The sequence below is a fragment of the Meriones unguiculatus genome, chromosome 8 (assembly GCF_030254825.1).
Source record: "Meriones unguiculatus strain TT.TT164.6M chromosome 8, Bangor_MerUng_6.1, whole genome shotgun sequence".
NCBI classification, from domain to species: Eukaryota; Metazoa; Chordata; class Mammalia; order Rodentia; family Muridae; genus Meriones; species Meriones unguiculatus.
In genome coordinates, this window is record NC_083356.1 from 16,502,519 (window position 1) to 16,524,812 (window position 22,294).

The 22,294-nt window shown below is 55.2% G+C and overlaps 1 protein-coding gene across 9 annotated transcripts in view; it reads right to left on the reverse strand.

Moving 5' to 3' along the window:
• Positions 1–13,895: 13,895 nt before the first annotated feature.
• LOC110545021 (uncharacterized) overlaps positions 13,896–22,294 on the reverse strand; it is a 34,775-nt gene continuing 26,376 nt past the window's right edge. For 3 of the 9 annotated variants that reach the window (XR_009593613.1, XR_009593612.1, XM_060388886.1), the window contains one exon: positions 13,896–20,923. Coding sequence is in view for 1 of the 9 variants with exons in the window: in XM_060388886.1 (XP_060244869.1) it covers positions 20,899–20,923 (25 nt within the window). In the remaining 8 variants the exon portion in view is untranslated. The remainder of the gene's footprint in view (positions 20,924–22,294) is intronic. The other 6 variants (XR_009593609.1, XR_009593611.1, XR_009593607.1 and 3 more) reach the window with 6 other exon arrangements.

Here is a 22,294-nt window from a genome sequence, read left to right on the forward strand (position 1 = left end):
CTTAGCTGTCTTTCGCACTAGACTAGAAACCCCTTGGGAATTAGGATTTCATCTGAGATTAATGATTAAAAATAATAATAAAATGAGCCAGGTAGTGGTGGCACATGCCTTTAATCTTAGCACTCAGGAGGCAGAGGCAGGTGGATATCTGTGAATTCAAGGCCAGCCTGTTCTATAGAGCTAATTCCAGGACAGCCAGGGCTATACAGAGAACCCCGTCTCAATATTAATAGGAAGAAGAAGAAGAAGAAGAAGAAGAAGAAGAAGAAGAAGAAGAAGAAGAAGAGGAAGAATGTTTTAGCCTTGTGACTGTGGAATCAGGGAAAAACACCATGGGTGCTAGAATAAGTAGGTGAAAAGGACACATAGTAATGAAATGTATTGAGGCAGCAGCTACAAAAGGAAAACAGTAGCTTTGGAGAACATCTAGGTGACTCCACAGTTCTTCAGGGGTTTCTGGCTTGGGACACACAGATAAAGACGCAAATTTCTGTGGCCCTCCTGCTAGGGAGGAGGTAGCTAGGGTCTTATGACAGACATCCTATCAAATCAGTGAGTTGTGTTCCTCAAGGTCACCAGTGGCACGGAATAACCACACACGCGAGTACCATTTCAGATGACAAAGAAAGTACACGTGTACATGTATGTGTGAGCATGTAGGCCATCTTCTATGGGCATGTACAGGTTCGTGTGCGAGCTCCTGCCTGAGCGGGTGCATCTGTGCGAACTTGTGTTTGAGTATGTGCACATACTGCAGCTTTTTATTTGCTCTCTAATAATTAGGAGCGCAGGAGACAGCTGAGAGCGGCAGCTGCCCTGAACTTAATCCAGTGACCCACTGTCTCTTCACATCCAGGAAGGCCATGAGGCCTTGAACTCCACAAAGCCAAGGCCAGTAGGGGCAGCTTCTTTGAATGTCCACCTCCTCCCTTGCCTATTTCCCAGTTTCTTCTGCTCCACAGCAAGAAGTGTCTGCTGAGTGAAGAACATTCCAAGAGGCAGCGGAGACGCTCCTGTAGTTACTTCCTCTTCCAGCTCGTGCCCAGGAAATGGGGGGGGGGGGGTGCAGTCTGCCCTGGACCTTCTAGTGAAGGCGCCACAGAAATTTGAAGGGCTGTCCGTTTTCCCAGCATTTGTTTCGTTAGAGGAACAAAGATAGAATTGTAAGCACTTCCAGTAAAGGGCCACAAAGAATTTACTCCTTCCTTTCCTGATTGCAGCCCATGGGGCTGCCCAGGAATTCAGTCGGGCAACCAATATGCAGAACACCCCAGGGTGCTCTAGTTTGTCCTGCATTGTTCACACTTGGCCCATGTGTGTGCTTGGAACAAGGTTCTCCCTTCCCTACACCAGGATTTCAAGCCCTCTTCCTCCAGACTCCACACAGGACAGCCTGGAGCTAGATTTGTCCTGGGTGGAGGTGCAGGGGAGCTCCACCTCTGCCTTACCTACAGTCATGACCCCTCCTCCCAGGTACGAAGCCAACTGCTCTCCAGGAGACAAGGATGGTGATAAACAAGAGCTATGGGGCAAGGACAACAGAAGCAGATGCCAAGGACTTCAGGTCCAGGGCAGAGCGTGGAGCTAGGCAAGGGTCCCTGGAGGAGACTGTTCTGCAGATGTCCCTATGGGCCATTCTGCAGATGTTCACAGAATCTACAAAGCCAGAGGTAGCTATAAGAGAGAGAGGGAGAGAGAGAGAATGGAAAGGAGGGAAGGATGGAGAGAGAGAGAGAGAGAGAGAGAGAGAGAGAAAGAGAGAGAGAGAGAATGGAAGAGAGGGAAGGAGGGAGAGAGAGAGAATGGAATGAAGGAAGGGAGGGAAGGATGGAGAGAGCGAGCGAGTGCTGGACAGGGTGTATCCAGGAAGGCTTGTGTTTTAGACAGTTGAGATGAAGGTCATAAGGGAGGGTTCAGAGTCCTGAGGTTGACAGACATGTGGTCCCACATCTCAGGTCGGGATCGTACCTAGACAGGAGGGCAGTGCCTGGCTCATCAGATAAGAGCAGGAGTACAGAGAGCCCTATGTTCATGATTGATAAGAACAGACATCTTTACTCTCCATGCTGCTCCTACGGCATGGCACAATAATCTTTGTTCTGAAGATGAAAACCTGAGGCCCAGAAGCCAGTGAGCTGTAATGGGGACTGGACTCTGCCTGTGACCTGGCTAAGATGGGGCAGAGACAGGGCGAGGGTAGACGGGGCACAGGCAATTAGGGAAACAGCAATCTAAGCTGGGCCGAAGGTCTTGGCCTTGAGCCTTAAAGTAACCTCTAGGATCTTTGCCCCGGAAGGAGGGTAAGGACAGAAATCGGGAGTAAAGAGACTAGCAAGGGTCTGACTATGGGAAGGGGTAGAGGGACACAAAGGCTGAAGCCAACCTGGTGCTCAGAGAGGCCCCAGGGACCCTCTTTGGCTTTAGGGCTCATGTGACCTAAACACACGTGACAGGAAGCCCGAGCTGATTGCTAAGTGGGAAGCAAGCCTTCCCAAAGATCAAGCAATCAGACACCTTGGCCAGCTCTCCTAGCTGTACTGTAAGGCCAGCTGCACTAGAAAGAGCCAAGACAGGAGGCCTACAACACGCTGGCCACTTATCCCCTGAGTCACGGCCACCTCGGAGAGCTGATAATGTGATCAGGCTTGCCAGAAATCTGTGAAGCCACAGGCCACCTCTCTGTGATTCCAGATTCCACTAGACCCCCAGCCTAGGGGCTGGTGTATGCTGGGACCGGCTTACTCTAGGAAGGGAGGAAACCATAGCCTGTTCATCCCTGTCCTGGGTGCTGCAGAGGAAAGACCCAAACCCGGAAGCTGAAAACCTGTCTGCCAGCCTTGGTTGCCTGGTATGACCTTGGCCTGGTCTTTGGACACTTGGGGCTATGTCACATAGACACTGAGGGAGGAGGCCCTTCCACCTAGTGGCTACCAGGACATCCATGCTTATAACCCCACATTCTCTTGCCATTGCTTACTCCCAGTATCCCCAGACCACCAAGGGGAAATGTTAGCCAGTGCTATAAGGCAGAGGACCAGCACCCAGCACCCAGCACTGGGGTTGATTAATCCATGACTAAGCCAGGATAGAGCTGTGTAGCCCAGTGTGGCTTTACATTCCTAAGGCTTCCACATGCCAAAAGCCTCCTCCCAGATATGGCAAGCAGATGGGTGGCGTCATGGCTCTGCCTGGAAGGCAGGGCACACAGGTACTATTAGTGGCCATTTCAGCTGAATCTGGCCAGAAGACATCAAAGAACACTGTATCCCTGCATACAGTTCATAGGTGACCTGATGAACGAAAGGCCCGCCTGAGGACATGCAATCATACCACCTGCTGGGGCCTGGGGTCTGTTTCCTGCTGCCAGTCCCGCAGGTCAGGACTGGCACAGCAAACGTGGGTGCTGGCAATGAGCTGGGAGTCCCCATTAAACACTGTTCCCCATCCCTGTACTCACCTCCACCTATAGACACGGTCCTGAGTCTCATCTTTGGCCCCAGCAGAAGGCTCTATCCTGACCCTCACCCCTGACCTCGGCAGAGGACCCTGACAAATGTTCCCAAGAGCCTATGGCTGGACACAGACTTTGGCAAGGCCACAGCCTGTACATGAAGGAGTACTGGGCAGAAAGGGTCCTGCAGAGAGCTCAGCCAGCACCTGCCTACACCCAGCATAACCACTCCCTGTGCCCATTTCCCTAGACCCTCTCCACTGTTGGTATTGTGTTCACCAACCTACTCTCAGGCCCTGGCCTCAGCTGTAATCAAAGGACTGCATCAATGGAGACTTGTTGATGCCATGACAGCCTGACCCCTGCTAGGGTAACAAAGTTCTTGGTGTGCTCTGGAGACTGGAAACTAGTTCCGGTTCCAGAGAAGGGGGGCTTGGGGCCAAGGTGTCAATCTCTGTTGACCTTCAGCATCCCTGCAATATTGGCTGATCCTGCAGCCAGCCCCTCAGAGGGCGGGGCTGTGAACACACAGCCCATCTTGAGTGGCCCACCAGCCTCACAGCCTCAGACACTGCTCTTACACATCACATAGCCTGCTCTGGGGGCGGGGGCTCTTGGGAGGCGCGACACCTGGGTGCAAATGTGTGGCTTGGTGCCTCTGCAATGGCCTAACACCGGCCTGCCTCAGAAGGGAGGGGAAGGTTCCTCTCAGTCTGTGGCCCTGAATCTCCACAAGTGTGTAGCCCTGACTGCATCCAGCCTGGCGCTGGCCACTGAGAACCTTTGTTTCCCACCACAGAAACTTGAACTTGTCACCAGGGGAGCTAAGGGGAGGTGCCCACAGAGCACAGCTACCCAGCCATGGTCAGTTAGCTCTGCCTGAGCAGAGGGGTAGGGGGTGGGTAAGAGCACTTCTGAGTGGTCCTGGCCACATAAGATAGCAGGTCATTACCAGAAGGTGACCAGCTATCAATGCCTGTCTTGAGCCCAGTCCCATCCGCACCTAGGTTCCACCAGGAGACAGCCTGACCCAGGCCCTGCTCTCAAGAAGCTGCTCAGGTTTGTTAGGGAGATGGATGGAAGACGGAAACCAGAGAGAAAGGTTTGTATCACAGCGGTGGGGTGTGTGTGTGTGTGTGTGTGTGTGTGTGTGTGTTGATGTGAGGGTGGCGGTGGTGGTGGTGGTGGTGGTGGTGGAAATGGCAGACTCCCACCAAGAAGAGAGACACAAGTGGAGGGAGGGGCCAGAGGGAAGTGCAGGGTGCGGGGAAGAAGAAAAAGCTTGGTGAGCAATAGGAATGGAGCACCTCGTGGAAGGGTGATCGGGCTAGGTCAGGGAGACATGGGGTGCTTTAGGGTACTGGACAATGGCAGTGGCCAGATGTGGCTAAGTCCTGGAGGGGACAGCATTAAAGAAGAGTTCCAGCCAGGCCCTACTGCAGGGACCACACACACACATACACACATACACACACACACACACACACACACACACAGCATAGGTCTCTCCTTGGCTCTTGCCACCTATGTCCTTGTGGGTCTCACTGTCCAAACAGGAATCCTCTGAGACTGTATGGGCACATGGCTTGTGACAACACTGGATCCACTCAGGACGTGGGGGAGGGGAGCTCTGGAGCAGATAGGGGCTCTCGGTGCCAGGTTCTGGCCTCTCTGGGTAGGTGGCACCCATGACCTTTCTCCCTCGGGTGGTGGCCAGGGCATATGGCTGTGCCCTCACCCTGTGGGTTACAGACATAGCTCCTGTCTGTGACTGGCTCCCCTCTGTCCCAGTAACTCACAAGCATCCTAGGTGCCAGGGCTTTGTGGCCATCTGGGTATAAGAGCTGGGGCAGAGAGGAGAGATGGAGTCCAGGAAGGGTCCCTGGAGATGAGAAGTCGTGCAGGGCAGGTGGTGGCAAAGCCAGGGTTTATGTAACATGCGGTCACAAGTGCTTTTGAACGGCATCTTCCAGGCTGTAATCCTTGGGAAGGTCTCGCCACCTCCCCCCTTGCCCTTCCCCACCCCTCAGTAGCCCAGTGCTCTCACCCTTAAGCTGGAAGGGAGTTAATGCCAGGATGTGGAAGCAGATGCCCTACTGAGTGCTCCCTGACTGGTAGCTCCCAGGAAGTGAGCACCCCAGAGCTCCAGAGATTGAACTGGGGCACAAATGAACAGCTAGGAGAGGGAGGACACAGGGCTCGTAGTCTCTCCAACCCCAGACGTCTCTCTAGCATCAGACCTCTTCAGAACAGCAAATTGGTGGCACTGCCTATCACCAGGCTGAAAATTTCCCCAGTGACCCAGGGGATTTGGGTCTGGGTCCTCGTACCCATCAGGTTCCCTCAGTGCTGGGCCAGTAGCTAGCTGCCTTTGTCCATGCCTACATGGAGAACTCCCCTGCTGGCCACAGGCCTCCTCAGTGGGACATCCAGGTTGTGTAAGCCACCAGGGCCTCCTGCCTTTGTCAGGGCTGTCCTTGAATTGCCTCCCCTTCCCGTCACCGCATCCCTGTGGGTCCAGAGCTCCGGAGCCTGCCTTGGAGATCGGTATCCCTGAGGCCCTCATGATGACATATCCAGGGTTGCCCAGTGGTGACCAGTCATGTTGACAGCCACAACTCCCATGATCTGGCTTGACATCAGAGATCAGTGAAGGACCCTGTCCTCAGGGAACTTCTGTGACCTTGAAAGTGGTCCTGGCTTCTCTGCCTTGATGTCCTCATCTGGGAAAAGCAGCTGAGACAGCCTCTACCTCTGTGCTGGGGCCACCTCCCACCCACTACGGCTGTGGTTCTCAACCTTCCTAATGCTGTGATCCTTTAACATAGTCCTGGTGACCCCCAACCATACATTGGTTTTTTGTTGCTACTTCAAAACAGCAACTTTGTTACCGTTGTGAATTGTAATGTCAATATCTATGTTTTCTGATGGTCTTAGGTGACAGGGTTTGGGTCATTCAACCCCTAAAGGGGACATGACCCACAGGTTGGGAACGGACAGCCGTTCTACTGGTACCAATGGTCAATTCGGTCCCCTTCTCTTACTGTTTCACCTCTTTCTCAGTGTGACCTTTCTCAGGGCTGACCTGTGGACAGCCTAATCCAGGCATCACCCTGCACTTTTCAGGACAGCCCTACCAGGGACACCCCTGTCTGTAGGGGCTGACACATGGAAGAGGACATGGTTCTGGCTGCAGGGGATAAGCATGCTTTCTTTGGGGCAATGGCCAGTGTTATCGAATCAGGGAAGAATGGGGATGTCTGTTTATAGGTGGGGAAACTAAGCCTCAGAGCAGTATGGTGAGCTTGGATGGATGGGTGAGGTCTGACTCCTGAGACCCTATAAAAGGGATTTGGAGGCAGGGGTCCATGTGGGTAAGAGACTGAGGTTTTCCCTCAGGCCAGGCTGGGACTGAGGCTATTCTGTTCAAACCTCCACCTCTACAATCTTGTCAGAGACCACCACACCCAAAGATCTTACAGGAACCATTAGGTCTCCCCATCTACAGAGAGGAGGCCAAGGACAGCACCCACACACTACCGCCTTTTACTATGGGCATATTTGCTAGTCCAGGGCGCCACCTGGTGGAAAGTACAGAAACTGCTGGTTAGGTTTTTTTGTTTGATAGTTGACAACTGGACACAGCTGCAAAGAAGGAAACCCAATTGAGAAAATGCCTCCATCAGACTGACCTGTAGGCAAGTCTGTGGTGCATTTTCTTAATTAATAATTAAGGATATCCAAGACCACTATTAATAAGGTGACTCCGGGACAGACAGTCCTGGGCTGTGTAAGAAAAGTGGGCTAAGCAAACTGTAGGGAACAAGCCGGAAAGCAGCGCTCCTTCACGACCACTGCTTCAGTTCCTGCCTCCAGGTTCCTGCTCTGGCCTCCCTAGGTGATGGACTGTTGCCTGGAAACACAAGGTGAAAGTAACCCTTTCCTTCCCAAGTTGATTTTGGTCGTGGTGTTTAGGCATGGGGAAACTGAAGCCTTCAGAAGAGCTGGGAGCTTCCAAACCCCTTAGGCTCAAGCTATCCCTCCAGCTCAGCGTTGGCAGCAAGAGTTTGGCCCGAACCTGGAAGTGTCTAGAACTATGCTTCTGCCTCTGGAGTTCCGGCCTTGGAGCCTAACTTGGGTCACTGAATGGACACCTGGCTGAACCTGTATCAGCACTCTGTGAACCCAGGTATGCATGCCCCCAGTCTCCCTTCCCTCTGCTACTCCTGATCCTGCCCAAGGCTGGGTTCCCACAGGCCAGGCCAGCACCCAGGACTGGGCAGCCTAAGACTCTCTCTGGATGGCCAAGTAGGGCTGGAGGGGTGGGGGACTGTGACTCCACTGACCACACCCAGCTTCTCACTGGCGGGCCAGTCTCGGCCACCTCTCGAGACATCGCCCACTTGAGACTTCTGCTGACTAAATCCCCCAGTACGGCTCCTGCTCTGTGGGGACAGCCACTAACATGAGTGAACCAAATTCTGTGGGCCTGCTTCCCCCTTCGAAGACCTTGTCAGGGCCTCACTACTGTGTGGCTCCAAGAAAGGGTTTGGGGGCAGAAACGTAGACCTCAGGAGGGCCTTGCCAACCCCACGCACCCCAGAGATCCTCACAGTCACATCCTCGACCTGTTTCAGGTTCCCACCAACCTCCAGCAGTCTCTCTGGGATTCTCCCTCTGCCCTGGGCTCACTTGACCCATGACACATTCACTTTCATTTACTTGCTGTTCTAGTTTGGTTTCTTGCTGTGAAAAGACGCCGCCACAGCTATCTTGGAAAGGATAAAGCTTGCTTTTAACTTACAGGTTGAAGTCCATCATCAGGGCAGAAGCCAGGACAGGAGCTCAAGGCAGAAATCTGGAAGCAGGAGCTGAGGCAGAGGTCACGAAGGGACACCATTTACTGGCTTGCTTTCCATGGCTTTGCTCAGCCTGCCCTCTTACATATCTGAGGCCCACCTGCCCAGGGACAGCATCGCCCTCAGTGGGCTGGGCCTTCTCACATCGATCATTAATCAAAGAAATGTCCCACACCTTTGCCCACAGGCATTTTCTCAAATGAGGTTCCTCCATGGGACAGGACAAGACAGTACCTACAAGTTCTGCATGAACACAGACAATGGCATGAACAATGTCCGAGCCTTGGAATGTCGCCCCTGCTCCTGAGCAGCTGGCAGGAAGGCTACAGCTGCGTCACCAGCCACACCCCTGGCTTCGCCCTAGGCAGCAGGCCCTTTGTAGCCTACCTCCCAAAGGGCTGCCCAGAGCAGAACCATCCTTTCGTACACCCTTTCCATACCCTCCTTTCTGATACCCCAGGGCCCCCAGTGTGCCCCAAGGGCAGTGGCCCCTGTTCCACCGTGAGTCATATCGTTCCTAGGCTAGAGGACTTAGCCTGTACCATCCGGGGTGAGGACAGGGGCTGTTGGTCTGGAGGGCTAAGTCATTGGTGGGGACCACCAACACGGGGGACTTCCTTCTGAGCATAACTTGTCTCTCATTGGCCCAGCCAGTGCCTGTAAGGGTGTTACACAGGGGTAGCTAAACACCAGGGAGAAGCAGGCCTCCTTCCTTAGCAGAAACGGTATGGAGAGCGGGAGAGGCCTGTCCTGGGTGGGATTCTGATGCCGCTACTCCTGCCACACCTTGGGGCCTATTGTGGATGTCAGGGGTGGGGCATGGGCACAAGGCCTACAGGCCAAAGAGGCTGTTGGCAGGCCTCCTGTGTCTGGAGCACATGGACCTCCAAAGTAGGAGGTTTGTCAGGGCTCACCACACTTACCTCAGCTCTCTCAGAGGCCTGTAGAGCATCCTCTCATCTGCCAGGGCAGTGGGCACTAGCTGGGCCTTCAGGGCTAACGGGCTGTACCAGAACCACATTAGTCCCAGCACTGGTCTTGTTCATTCCTGGTTTGATCACTGCCGACCCCTGCTCAGCACCCCATATGCTCAGAGTGTTTCCAGTCCACAGGACAGAGCCTCTGTCAACTCCACCTGACTCCTCAAAGGAGTCGTCATTCACTCGGCACCTCCCTTAGGGTCTCCTCCCCACACCTTCTCGGCCTCCGTCGCTCCTAGTTGCTGTCCTCTTCCTGGGGCCTCTGTGGCGGCTCCTGTCTTCATACCCACAGAACCTCATTCCTTCCTCCCATGAGGGCCCTTCCCATGCTTCAGAGCCTCGTACATTCCCCAGTCTCCCCCTCCCCAACCTTCAACATCTTCATACCCCATTTCCCTGCTCAGCTCAGGCCATCCATTTAGGATTTAACAGACACACACAAGGAAACATAGGAGGTCCAGCTGTGACTGTGGACTCGTGCCATGCTGACCCAGACAATGAGCAGAAAACAGAACCGAGAGGGAGGGTGCCCGGGATAGACTTGGTGAGTGAGGCCCAGTCGGGGAAGAAGAGGTTGGCAGGATACACTCTACTTTGGTTTCCAGAGACCACAAGAGGGCAGCACCTCTCCTTCATGCTGACAGGTTATGACAGGAACCACAGTCTGATGCCTAGGACCAGCAATGGGGGTGGGGGGGGTGGGGGGGGGGCCCAGAAACGCCAAGGCAGGTTGCTTCCAGTTCAAACCCGGGGCAGTCACTTCTTTCCTGGGAAGCCAGACAGCTGAGCACCGGCCACTTTCCTCTTGCCAAGGAAGGCAGCTGGGGCAGAACAGAAAGGGTCCCAGAGCTGATTCCTTAGTCCCTCCCCCTGCCCACCCCCTTCACATCCCCTGTTGGCTGGGAAGGCAAGACAACTACAGAAGAGGGTGCACAGGCCTGGCCTCCTGTACCCACTCTACTTAGCCTGCTGTGTGGTCTTGAGAAACTTGCTCTAACTCTCTCTCCATCAGTCTCCATGACTGTGAAACCAGCTCAGGAAGGTAGCTTCCGGCCCATACCAAAGATAGGGATCAGACATCCAAAGGTGTGCTACCAGCAGTCCTGTGTCTACCTGTGCCCCCCACTCTCACCCCACAGGGAACCGCCCCTACAGAATAGAGCAACCTGGCTTTCCGCTTAGGCTTACAGAAAGTGGGAGCTCTAGACTGGATCCTGGCTGGGTGGGGAGAGGCTGGGGCTGGAGAGGGTGTGCATAATGAACTCAGGCATCCAGGGAGACATGGGGGTGACTGGTGGTCCCACCTGCCCTGTGCTGAGGTTTGGGCCCACCAGCAAGCCAGAGACCCGAAGACACTCGGCTCCTTGGCCTATCTCAGCTGTATCTCAGCTCTCCGATTGTCCTGGGTCTGGCTTGTATGGTTTTAGCTGTTTCCTCCTTGACCAAGCTGAGGGTGAAACAATTAGCTGCTTTTCACCCAGCAGCCATGGGGACTTCTCCAGGGCCACAGTCCATCTCAGCAGGCGACACTGCAGACACATGCCCACTGAATGCCACAGGACAGCTATGCATCTGCCATCGGTCATGGGCACACCAATGCAAAGACCCAAGGCTCAGCCAGAATAGCACCCCCCCCCAGGCTGTGACCTCCCTTCAGACACCTCCCTCGCCCAGGGCATCCCCATCTTCAGGTCTCCAAAGGCTCAGGCCTCTCCTCCCCACATCATCCCAGTCTTAGGATGATTCCCTGCCTGTGGGCGGCCCCTTAGTCTGGCTCTATGATGCCCATTGGAGGGGGTGCTTGAATAGTGCTACTGGCCCACAAGGGCAAGACAAACCTGATCAGAGTGCTGCCAACAGGTGCCCTGGGCTTGCTGCTCTCCCCCGGGACTCAGGACTCCCAGGCAGCCTATTACACAGCTGTATCATAGAAAAAGCAGCGTGGAGACAGCTGGGACAAGGCAGGCACCAGGTAAAACATGCTCGGGGTATAAGGAATTGCAGCTCAGGCTCCATACAGACCTTCCCAAGGCTAGCACAGCCTAGAACAGTTCACCTCTCCCCCCCTCACCCCCCCCCCCCCACAGCATCCTGAAGGGAGCAGAAGGTAGGCGGGGTTTGGCGATCACAGTTCAGTTGCCATAGTCGCCTGCTGCCACACGGTGTCGCTGCTGGGAAATACACCACCCAGTGGATCAGGGCCCTGGGCAGTCAGGGCCTCTCCCTGGCTGGTCAGAAGGGCGGCTGGGTGACGAACAGGCTGATGGCATAGACTGAAACAGGGTTCCCTTCCCAGGGCAGTCGCCCAGAAAAATACCCCTGGGCCTAAGCACTTGACCTTAACTTCAGCCTTCTGCCCAAAAAAAATCGCCAGCACATGCCTGACAGGAGCGGTGTAGACAGATGTCTATAACCCCAGATGGATTCACAATGGGCCACGCCACATAAGATTATGTATCTCCCTTTTATGAAACAGTGAGTGCAGGCTTGTGTTCATTCCGCTATGTAATATATCCTGTATCAAAGCTATTATACTATATGCAACATTCATTTTGTTCAGTTTGAATTTTTATTTTTAAAGGAAGTAAGACTATTGGGGGAAGACACTAACATCTTCGAGGATCACAGCTCCAAGCCCCTGGATGTGTCTCTGTGACTCCCAACACCTTCTCCGTCCCCACCCCTCCTCCCCACCCCCTCGGGGTCCTCTGCCACCTCTGCACCAGTCACAGCCAGAAGACCCCCTATCTCTGGAGAGTTGCCCCCAGGAGGGGCAAGGATGTGCCAGTCTCGCTTCTGTAGGACTCTAGACTTCTGCATGCTGCCTGGGCTTCCTCCCATTGGGGTCGCCCAAGGTCCAGCCTGCTGTCCTCCAGGTCTTGAACTGGCTTGTCCTCAAAGTCACTTACCCATATCCTGATTTCAGTTCCAACCTGCCTGGATGGAGACATCCTAGGACCTCCAGCCTGCAGCATCCCCTTGGCTCCTGATCAATCCCCTCCCATCTCCACCCCTACCCTATACCTCAAATAATACCTAGGTACAAGTGCCAGGCCAGGAGCCACTTCTTAGCTTAGCCAGCAGGTGGCACCAGGTGGCCAGCCAGGGACCAGGACCTTCCAGCGTACTTTCCCTGAGACACTATCTAGCAGCGCCTTTGAATCCTGACTCCACCCTTTCCAGTGGAACTGTTAGACTTCCTCCATAGGATAAGAAAGTGGGGACATGAGTACAGGGTCTCTCTGGGTTGAAGCCCCTAAAACTTCCACTCTGTCCAGTGCTGGGTAACTCCTTTCCTGGCACCCCTCCCCCACATGCACCCCTATCTCTAGTGACAGCCAGTTTTCAGAGAAGAGGCAACGGAATGTAGTGACCGCTCTGTGTCTCTGTCTGTGTCCTGAGTACTTGAGTTCTGCAGGGCAGAGGCCATCTCCCACTGCAGAGGTTGGGCCTGTGTGAGGACGAAGGATGCTGGGCTGTGCCGGCAAGCATAGACGGTGGGCAAGGGACAAAGCTCTGCTCAGGGAAGGGCAGGCAGGACCACCCCTCTAAGGCTTGAGGCACAGCAAGGGTGGATGGACAGAAATGATATTCAGAGGGCAAGAGCTGACAGCCTTGACCACCAACTAACCAACTACAGGACAGAGAGGTGAAAAGGTGACAGTTCACCATCTTCCATGGTCCCAAAGCAGAGCAGGGAGGAGACAGGGGGACACTCTATTGAGTGTCTATGTCCACTCCTCTGTCTCCAGGTTCTCTTAGCTGCCAGCTCCTACACAGCCATCAAGACCCCACTCAGACAGCTCCTGCTTTGGGTACTCTCAGCCCTGGGGCCAGACCAGTTGATGCTTTGTGATCACAGTTGACACAGCAGAGGTGATCCTTGGGAGTGGCAGGCTGTGTTTGAGAAGCCTTGTAGCCAAGGATGGACACTGATGAGTGATAAGGGTGTTAGTCTACCCAGGTGTGCCCACGCAGGTGTGTGGGCACTTGAGGCAGGTTGGGGTACAGGATGGAAGCTGGGGCAAAGGGCATCTATCATGGGGAGAAGGCCAGGACACCATGGCCAAGGTGTCAATCCAGCCATACCAACAAGGGAGGCCCTCGGCATCTTGTCAGGTAAGAAAAGGACTCTCCATTCCTAAGTGAACCCTGGCTGAAGACTGACACCCTCTTCCCCAAAAGCTGCCTGAACAAAAGCTTGGGGCCCCTGGGAGAAGGATGGATGGCCATTTGGCCCTCAAGGAAGGAAAGTTGCATTCAAGACCACCCCAGGTCACATTTAGGACCACCGTGGTCCTTGAGGGAGACCGGGGGATTTCTTGGATCTGGTCAAGACCACGGGCTGAGGCACACCGGAAGGCATCCTGGGTTACTGACCTGGGAGTCACCAGGTCCGTGGCTCCACTCCGTGAGGCTGAGTGCACTCTCCAGGGCTCGGGTCGCAGAGGGACATACATACAATGGGAGGGACAGGCAATGGTCACTAGCCTGAGCAGCTCTCACTGGCAATGCTTCACCCATGCAAACATGCCGACAGTGTGTTCGGCGCTCCTGTGCCCTTTACCACCAGCCTCCGTGTTCCCAGAATGACCAAAGACCAGGTTGTAAGCTCACGTCAGAACAGCCTTTATTTATACCCAGGCCCCACACTGCAGCGCCCGCCCAGTCTACGGCACAGGCTCTCCATGTGGCTTGCTGAGCAGGGTCCTCCGTGGGCGTGTCCCTGGGCTCCTCAGGGAAGGCAGTAGGTTGTATAGTTATCTTCGGAGGGGCGACATCACTGCCCTGAAACCACACAACCTACTACCTCACCCTGCGGCGTCCGTGCTCTGGAGGAGGCCCTGACGCTCCCCACCCACCCTGCCCACGGGCCGCCAGAGCCACAGGGCGCGGCTGGCGCAGGGCGGGGGGTGGGGTGGGGGAGCAGAGACAGCGGCTCAGCAAGAAAGGCCTGTGCCTACCAGATGGGGAAGCCTCCGGTGTCTGAATCCATCTCCCCGGGGACAGTGGCTGACACAGCCCAGCTGCCCAGGTGCCCATGTGCGCTCAGAACGCCTCCTCTCACTTCCTTCTTGGGAAAGGCATCCTGCCTCTCTGTAGATGGAGGCCACTCATCAGAGGCCTGACCCTGAGCTGGAAAGCCTAGGCAAAATTGCTAGGCCTACAGTGTGAAGACAACGCTGGTACAGAGCTGAAGGACGAGTCCAGACCCTCTTTTCGTGGAGACCTGTGAGGCCGGGTCTGATCTGGGGTGAGGGGAAGGAAGGCCCCTTCCTTCAGTGTGACCCAGGAAGAGGAGGTGCCCTGGAAATGGCACGTCTGCTTCCACGCCCACACCCAAACCCTTACAGAGATGAGTAACAGAGCAAGAGTTCATGGGACTGCCCAAGGTCCCCGTAAAACTTTCTTTTTGCACAGCGGCTACCACCCCCTGAGCCTCCCCCAGCCTCCCCAGCCAGGGCTGGCGCTGCGTCCATTGCAGATAGTGCGGCCACTTCAGGAAAGACAGTAGATTGTATAGTTACCGCAGAGCGGGGCAGAGCCCAAAACCATACAACCTACTACCTCACCCCAAAGGCCGTCAGTCAGTCTCGGTGTGGAGCTGGAGAGCGCAGCTTCCTGAGGTCACCTCCTAGAGGAAAAAGGAAGAGCTGGGAACATGGTGAGGGGCCCCACACGGCCAGCTCAGTGCCAAAGGGATCAGCCAGCAGGGGATGGGGATCCCCTCAAAGTGGGCCATGGCATTGAAACAAAATCATCAAGCAGAGAGAATGAGGGAAGTGGGGGAGAAGAGAGGAAAAGCAGCGGGGGCGGGGGGGGTCATCTGTCACTACGCAGGAGTGGCCACAATGAAAAAAGGGTGTCATTTGTTAAAGGACAGCCAGGTCCGGGGAGCTCCCGGTGTCCACCTGGCTGAGGTCCAGCCCCTGCCCACTCAGTTCCAGCACAAGGAGAGTTGGAGGCACCAGGACTCCAGCTAGGCAGTGGCCTTGGACATGCACCTCCTCCTCTTAGACAGGAAAAGCCCCTCCTTGTGGGTTCTGGTTCTGTCCCTGTCTCCCTCCCTCCCTCCCCCCAGGGTGGCCTGAGCTGACCTTGCTTGGGAGGCTCAAAATGGTTTTTCCTTGTGGGAGGCAGCCTAGCTCCCCACGGTGGCCAGCCGGGTGCAAGGGCAGACCCTGGCTGGACACTCATGGCCAGTCTGTCCCTGGTGACCAGCACTTCCTGAGACTGGCAGGGGCTCTATGCCTGGGGCTCCCAGAGCCTTGAACTAAGCCTGGCAGGGGGGAAATGCCTGGGTAAGGATAGAGGGCCTGGCCTGGATCTCGATGTTCACTGTGTAATGGGACAGGTAAGGCTCACTCTGGGGCAGCAGTCAGCCTGTATGTACACTTGGAGACTGTACTGCAGGCCTCCTTTCCCAGCTTTCCTAGGCGGGTATGGGGCTGGACAGAGCCATCTAATCCTCCAGCTGTGGGGTGGGGCTCACTGTGAAGAAACTGAGGCTCCGAAGGCCGAGCCTCTGACGCCGGGTAGCTCTGCGCTTGTTAAGGGAAAAGAGCTGCTTCTTTCAGGCCTCGGACAGAGACAGGATTTCCCAGCAGCACTGTCTCTTAGTCCCAGGAAGCCAGGCAGTTTTCACTCTCTGCATGAGCCTTGGCATCTGATGCCACGCCTCCTTCCCTCCCTGCCAAGGGTCACAGGAGCAAGTCTGAGGCCCCTGGGTCAAAATGAAGCCATTAGGCCTAAGTCTATATCGTGTACCCAGACCTAGAGATTATGGAGCAGAGTGGCTTGGGAACAAGGCCCCAGGGCCCTAGTGCAGCCTGGCCCTCAGTATGCAGCCACTGTCCAGTCTGAGGCGATAGGAACCACTAAACTGAAAAGCCCCAAAGGAATTCTATGTAAGCCATTGGGGTGCCATCCCCTGCATGAAGCCTGGACCCTTTCACTGACAGACAACTCAAATATCCCCCAAGGATGGTCCAAACAGAGCCAGCAAGGCAGGAAGAGGCATGGGAAAAAGAGTGGCTGAGCCCCTCCCCCCTGCCTTAATGTGCCCATCTGTGATGAGCAGGCCAGGTGGGAAGGTTGAGGGGTATCACAAACTGCTTAGCCACTCTGTAGCTGACGGACCATGTCAGTTCCCAGGATGCACCTGGATGTGGTGGAATGACGAGAGGCCACACTGGCCATCTCCATCTGAGTGCCCCCCTCAAAAAAAAAAAAAAAAAAAGCACCTTGAAGAAAGAGAGAAGACACATCTCAATCCCAGTCTCACTGGGTGACTCTTACAGCTTACATTTCTGTGGGGTCCCTTGAGCTGAGCCTTGGGGATTCTCAGCAGCTCCTCAGCCACTCTGTAGTTAAATATCAGCCGGAGGACGGTTTGTGCCCCCCATGACGGGCCCCAAAACACCTGCTCTGCACTTGCTGGCTCTCCCTGAATTTGAGCTTCACTGAAACACAAGCCTTGCAGGGCCCAAGCTGTGGGACAGAAATAACAAGAGACAAGTATCCTGGTTCTCCTTGACCATGGCCACCACCCCCTGTGCCTTAGCCCAACACGGAAACAGATGTGACTGTTTGCCTCCTCTGCCCTTTCTTCTTACTCCAGGCAAGACTCTTCTGGCAGGCCCTCCACCAATGCCAGGTGGCCTGGGGGTGTTACGATCACACCAGAGGGCTGAGAGATGATGGTGGGAGACAGAGAGAAGAGAGCTACCTCATACCCAGGGCCCCAGAGGGCTCTCAAGGCTGTGATTCTTCCACTCAGAGCCAGTAATGAAGGGGACTGCATCTCTGTCAAACCATGTCTGGCCTGGGTAGGCCGAGAGGGGGTCAAAGGTCATCCTATCACAGTGCATCATGGGCAGATATGTCATCTGGTGCAGTTCACTGTGGGGAGGCACAGTACTGGGGTGAGGGAGGAGCACAAGGCCTCTAGGTAAAGGCATCCAAGGCTGAGGGCAGGTCTGGGAGCAGGGACAGAAATGTGGTTCTGACCTTCCTCATTCTGAAGTCTCCCAATGGCTCCCTACTTTCCAGAGGAAAGGCAGTGGGCCCCTACTCACCACAGGGGAGCTGTCTGAATGCAGAAGTTCCTTCGTGGTACCAGTTCCTGACCTGCTTGGGTTCAGAAACAAAAGCGGATGAACATCGGCTTCAGAAAAGGAGAAAGCTTGGCCCCTGGCTACCTCCCCAGGCCACACCTTCATACCTCAGAGCACAGTTTTTCACTCAGTCTGTCTGCTGCCCAGTGACGCTCTGTATGCAAAGCCTTGCATGGAATGGCCTCTGAGACCAGCCCTGCGATAGACGTGCTGGTAAGAGACTACGACTTGAACTTCATTCATGGTGGCTCAGCATGTCTGTGTGGGTGGCCAGTGGCCCTCCTGGCTGATGATTGGATGCTGTGGGGCCCAGAGGGAGAGAGGAAGCATGGTGAGGGGACAAGCTCATGCTCGCCTCATGCACACTGGCCTGTGGTACCCTAGAGGGAGAGTTAATCCCCTTTCAGAGGCTGCAGCTTCTGCCATAGGGCAAATGGGTCCTGGATCTAAGAGCAAAGACCCAAGGAAGGGGCTCATTGGACCACAGGCTTGCTCCATCAATCAAGTCACTAATCTACTGCTGTCGGGCCCACTCTGGCCAAAGCATCATGGCGGAGCCGGCAGTAAGATGGAAGGCCAAGTAGGGACATGGTGGTTGTGAGGGAGTAGCCTGGCCGGCAAGGGCTCTGGAGCTGAGCCTGAGTGCAGACTATGGAGACAAGCCCTAGTCAGGATCTGTCCATCAAGCCAGCGCGTTTTGTCTCCAGCCTTGCTATCCCCTCACAGCTCAGGGATGGGAAGATGAGCTCATTGGCTACTAAGGGTCTGGTGAGGACACAGGGTGGGAAAGCCCCCTCCCTGACTACCAGCCTCGCCTGTGCTTCCAAGACAGCCAAGCTATCCATCACACTGACACCCTTTCTCTGATCCTTCCTACTGTGCCCATCAGCCCTGCCCCCAACCCACAAAGCAGCAAATGCCCTGGGCAAGCCTCCTCTGCCCTCCTTGGCCATTTCCCAGGCCCTTCCCACCTCCTGGCTTTTGCCCTGGTCTGTCTCTCTGCCAGGAACCGCTGACCTGTTTTTCCTGTTTCTTTCTGCAAGGTTCCTGCTCTCCAGGGGGTCTGGTGAGGCTGACCCACAGATGTCTGTCTTAAACCCATTCTTCTGACAGTGTCTCTCCTGTGCTCGGGTGGCAAGCATGGCTATCATGGTCTCCTCAGTTCCTACGTAGCTCTGCCTCACCCAGCAGACTTGGAGTAATTCCTCAAGTTCAGGCCATGTCACCCTTTCTGGGTCTGTGGCCATCTCCAGAGTCATTGTGAACGACTGTGGAAAAGGCCAAGGTCCATACTTGGGGCATGTTCAGATGTGCCAAGCCCACCTGCGAAACAGCTAGGCCTTGACCACTGGCCTCAGGCTGGAGATGGGGGTTGGTTAGGACTCAGAGAAATGCTTCCTTTCTCAGGAGGTAACAGAGAAGGGGGTCCTGAAACAGACCAAAGGGACCCAGTGGGGCCAAGCTGGAGGAGGGCCAGTGGCAGGGCGGGCAGTGCACATGAATGGCGCTCCTGAACAGGTCGCCAGGGAGTGAGCAGTCAGCAGACGCCCTGCCATCTGCCAGCTGCCACCTCCCAGCCCTGCCCCAGTCCTGCAGTGTCTGTCCATGGGCAGGGTGCCTGGGGGAGGAGCCAGGCTGGCCAGGACAGGTGCGCCAAAGGCCTAGGCAGGCAGGTGGCCCTTTCAAGGCTGGGCGGATGTCTGGAGGGAGAGAGGCAGACAGACGGTGTCACCCTGAAGTCACCTCAGGCTTGGCTTGGGGCCACCAAGAGCCAGACCCCCCCCCGCAACCCACACACACCAGGGGCAGCCCCCCTCTCCTGGTCTCCCTGATTAGGTTTCTCCCATAAAGCGGCCAGTGTCTCTGCTCAGTAGGCCGTGCCAACAGCAAGTCTGGGAACGATGGGAGGGGTGGCATCCGGCTGGGCAGAGGGCGGATCTCCTTGTGAACACGGCCCATAAAGTTAACAAGATGTATGCTCACTGACTAGGCATAGGTCGGTGTGCCCAGAGGAGGGCCGTGCCCACCGAGCGCCATCTTGGATCTGGCTAAGACATGTTAGGGGTGACCAAAATCTCAGTCATGAAGACAAGTAAAGCCTTTGTGAGAAGTTCAGAGAAATGATTAATGCAAAGCCCCCCCCCCCCCCGACATTACAAGACGATACTTGAGTGAAGATGACCCAGGTTTGCTGAGTCTCCCCTGCCTTCTGGCTAGAATGCTTGGCAGGTCTGTGAGGAAGGGCACCACAGGCCTGAACACCCTCTCCCAAAAGTGTACCACAGATTCTGCAGGGGCCAGATGGATGCTACCTGCACAGAGCTCAAGGCCTGGAGAGCCCTGGTGGCAGGGCCGCCCCTAGAAGTAGCCCGTAGCAGAGCTCATGAGAGAGAATGGGGGAGCCGGGGTCTACAGCTGCCTGAGGAGGCCCATATCTGAGCTTCGCGCTCTCTACCTGGGGCAAAGTCAGTCATCCATGTGCCTTCTCTGGGGAGCCAGTGAGATAGCTGTCGTTATAGACAGTAGCAGGAGCCATGAGGAGGTTGCTGGCTTATGCCTAGGGCAAAGAACACATGGTCTGGTGTACAGTGGGGAAAGGCCATTGTGCAGGGCCCTCCTGCTCCCTGGACTCAGCTTGGGGATGGGCGGTTAGGCTACAAGTTACCAGCTTTGACCACAGAGGTGTGTGCTCATCTGTACCTCTTCTCAACTTAGGCATCGTCTGGGTGATAGGAAGGCGGGTGGGAAATGATTACAGATGTAGTCACGAAGTACCTACTCTGCCTGCTCTCTGACAGACCCCTCAATCAGCTCCCTGTAGGCCCAGTCCCTCCAGGATCCCAGGAGATCCCCTCCTAACCTGGCACTGGTCTGGGAAGGTAGATTTTGGACATTCTACTGGGTCTCTCTGGAAGGAGGGCACGACCTGAACACAGATCACTGCAGGGTGACTGAATGTTCTGCCCGGGAGTTGTGGGTAAGAAGTCTGGGGCCGGCATCCAGCTAGCTTCCTATAGACAGCCTGACCGTGCTGTCTACACACAGCTTCTTGCTACCCTGGTAGAAGGCACAGGGCCATGCAGGGCCACCAAGAAACACACATGCTGCCCAAGAAGAGTCAAAAGTCCCATAACCCTTCTCTGTTCTGCATGGAAATACTTCCTAGCTTCTTTTAAGAACCCCCCCGTCCCCACTTTCCCAGCAACCACACGATGGCTCACAACCATCTATATTGAGATCTGATGTCCTCTTTTTGCATGTAGATATACATGCAGACAGAGCATTTATATACAAAAAATAGATAAATAAATTAAAAAAAAAACAAAAACAAAAACAAAAACAAAAAAACACCCTTGCCCCATCACCGGAGTAAGCAGGTCTATCTGGCCACTCCCGGCTCCCAGAGCTTGCTCTGCTGTCCTACCTTGGTACTGGATTGTCAAACGGCGATGACTCAGGGCTGCCGGAGGTGTTTGTGGGCCTTGATGGCATCACTTTGAGATTAGGCTTCTGATCCTTGGGAAGGCAGAGGAACAATGTGAGCTTGTTAGCAGGCACTGGGAGCTCTTAGGGGGCTCCCAGGGGATCCTGCTGAGCTGAGCCGTTGAACCGGGTAACACATAGGAAAGGGGCTGCTGGGTTTGGGTAGTTAGGAAAAATAGTGTACCCCAGAGCCCCAATGGCCTGCTGAGTGGCCTTGCTCTTGGAGAAAAAGAGCCTCCTCTATCAAGCACCTGGATGGCTTCTTGATGACATTCTAAGCTACCCAGGCCAGGAGACTTACTGGCCGCTGTGAAACCCTGGTGTTCTGTATCATGTTCACCCAGGGAGCCCCAAGGTCCTTGGGCAGGTCAAGGATATGAGGGGCATTTGGAGGCCAGAGGCTTTCCTCTCCAGAAGGACCTAACTCAGATCTATGTTTGTTGATGGCTCCACTCAGAAACCCAGTACCACAGTACAGACATCATTTCCAGAACCATCTGTGCTGGCCCCACCCCTGCCAAGGACCCCCTCTAAAAGTACAGCATTGTGAGCAGCAGGCTTTCTGGATTCTGATGTACAGCTTCTCTTTCTGTCTGTTTGGTGATAAAGCCTCCTAGGGTAGCAAGGAATAAGTGGAGCTGGGTAAGGGGCCAGGACTCCCATGCTGCCTTGCCAAGCAGCTGGCTGTGCCAAGATCGGGGTGGCCATGGCCAAAGCCAAGCAGGGTGGGGGCTGGTCCTGGGCTCTGTCCAGGCCACTCAGGGCAGGCGGGAAGCAGGGGTCTCCTTCTTTTCAAGGCTACTGCTGGTTTCAGCTACAAAATGGCGGACAGCTGTGTCGGCCATTTTGTGGCACGCTTGGAAGACAAAGGCCGTGAAAGCCAGCGGGTGGGACCAGTGGATGCCTGGCAGGGAGAAGGAAGATCAGCCTAACTGGAAACAAGGCTCAGCCCTGTGCTGAGGCTCAAGATGGTCTGCTCAGACAGTGGGTCAAGCGGGCTCTTTCCAGATCCTTCCTCCTGCCCAAACGCCAAGCATGCACAGGACTTCCAGACTTCCCTGCAAGGGGCTCCTGATGGCCCACAGCGTGCCTGTAAAGAACACTGAAGTTCTTCTGCTTTATGGTGACAGCTGGTCCAACAGGCTGTGAGGCTTCCCAGGTCTGAGCTCATCTGGGTTCTCTGCCCTTGTCTCTCTGCATGACATGCCCTTATCTGCTCAGGTTGGGGAGGCCTCAAGCCAGGGGTCTCAAGTGCCAGCCTACACTCCCGGAACCAGTGGTCCAGGTAGCTCTTTCTTGTCTGGGCCAACAGGTCGAGGGATCAGTTGCTGGAGTGGCCATCAATGGGATGGATGGAAGCCAGGAGGACTGACCTTAGGAGTGTAAGGCCATGCCCTATTCCCA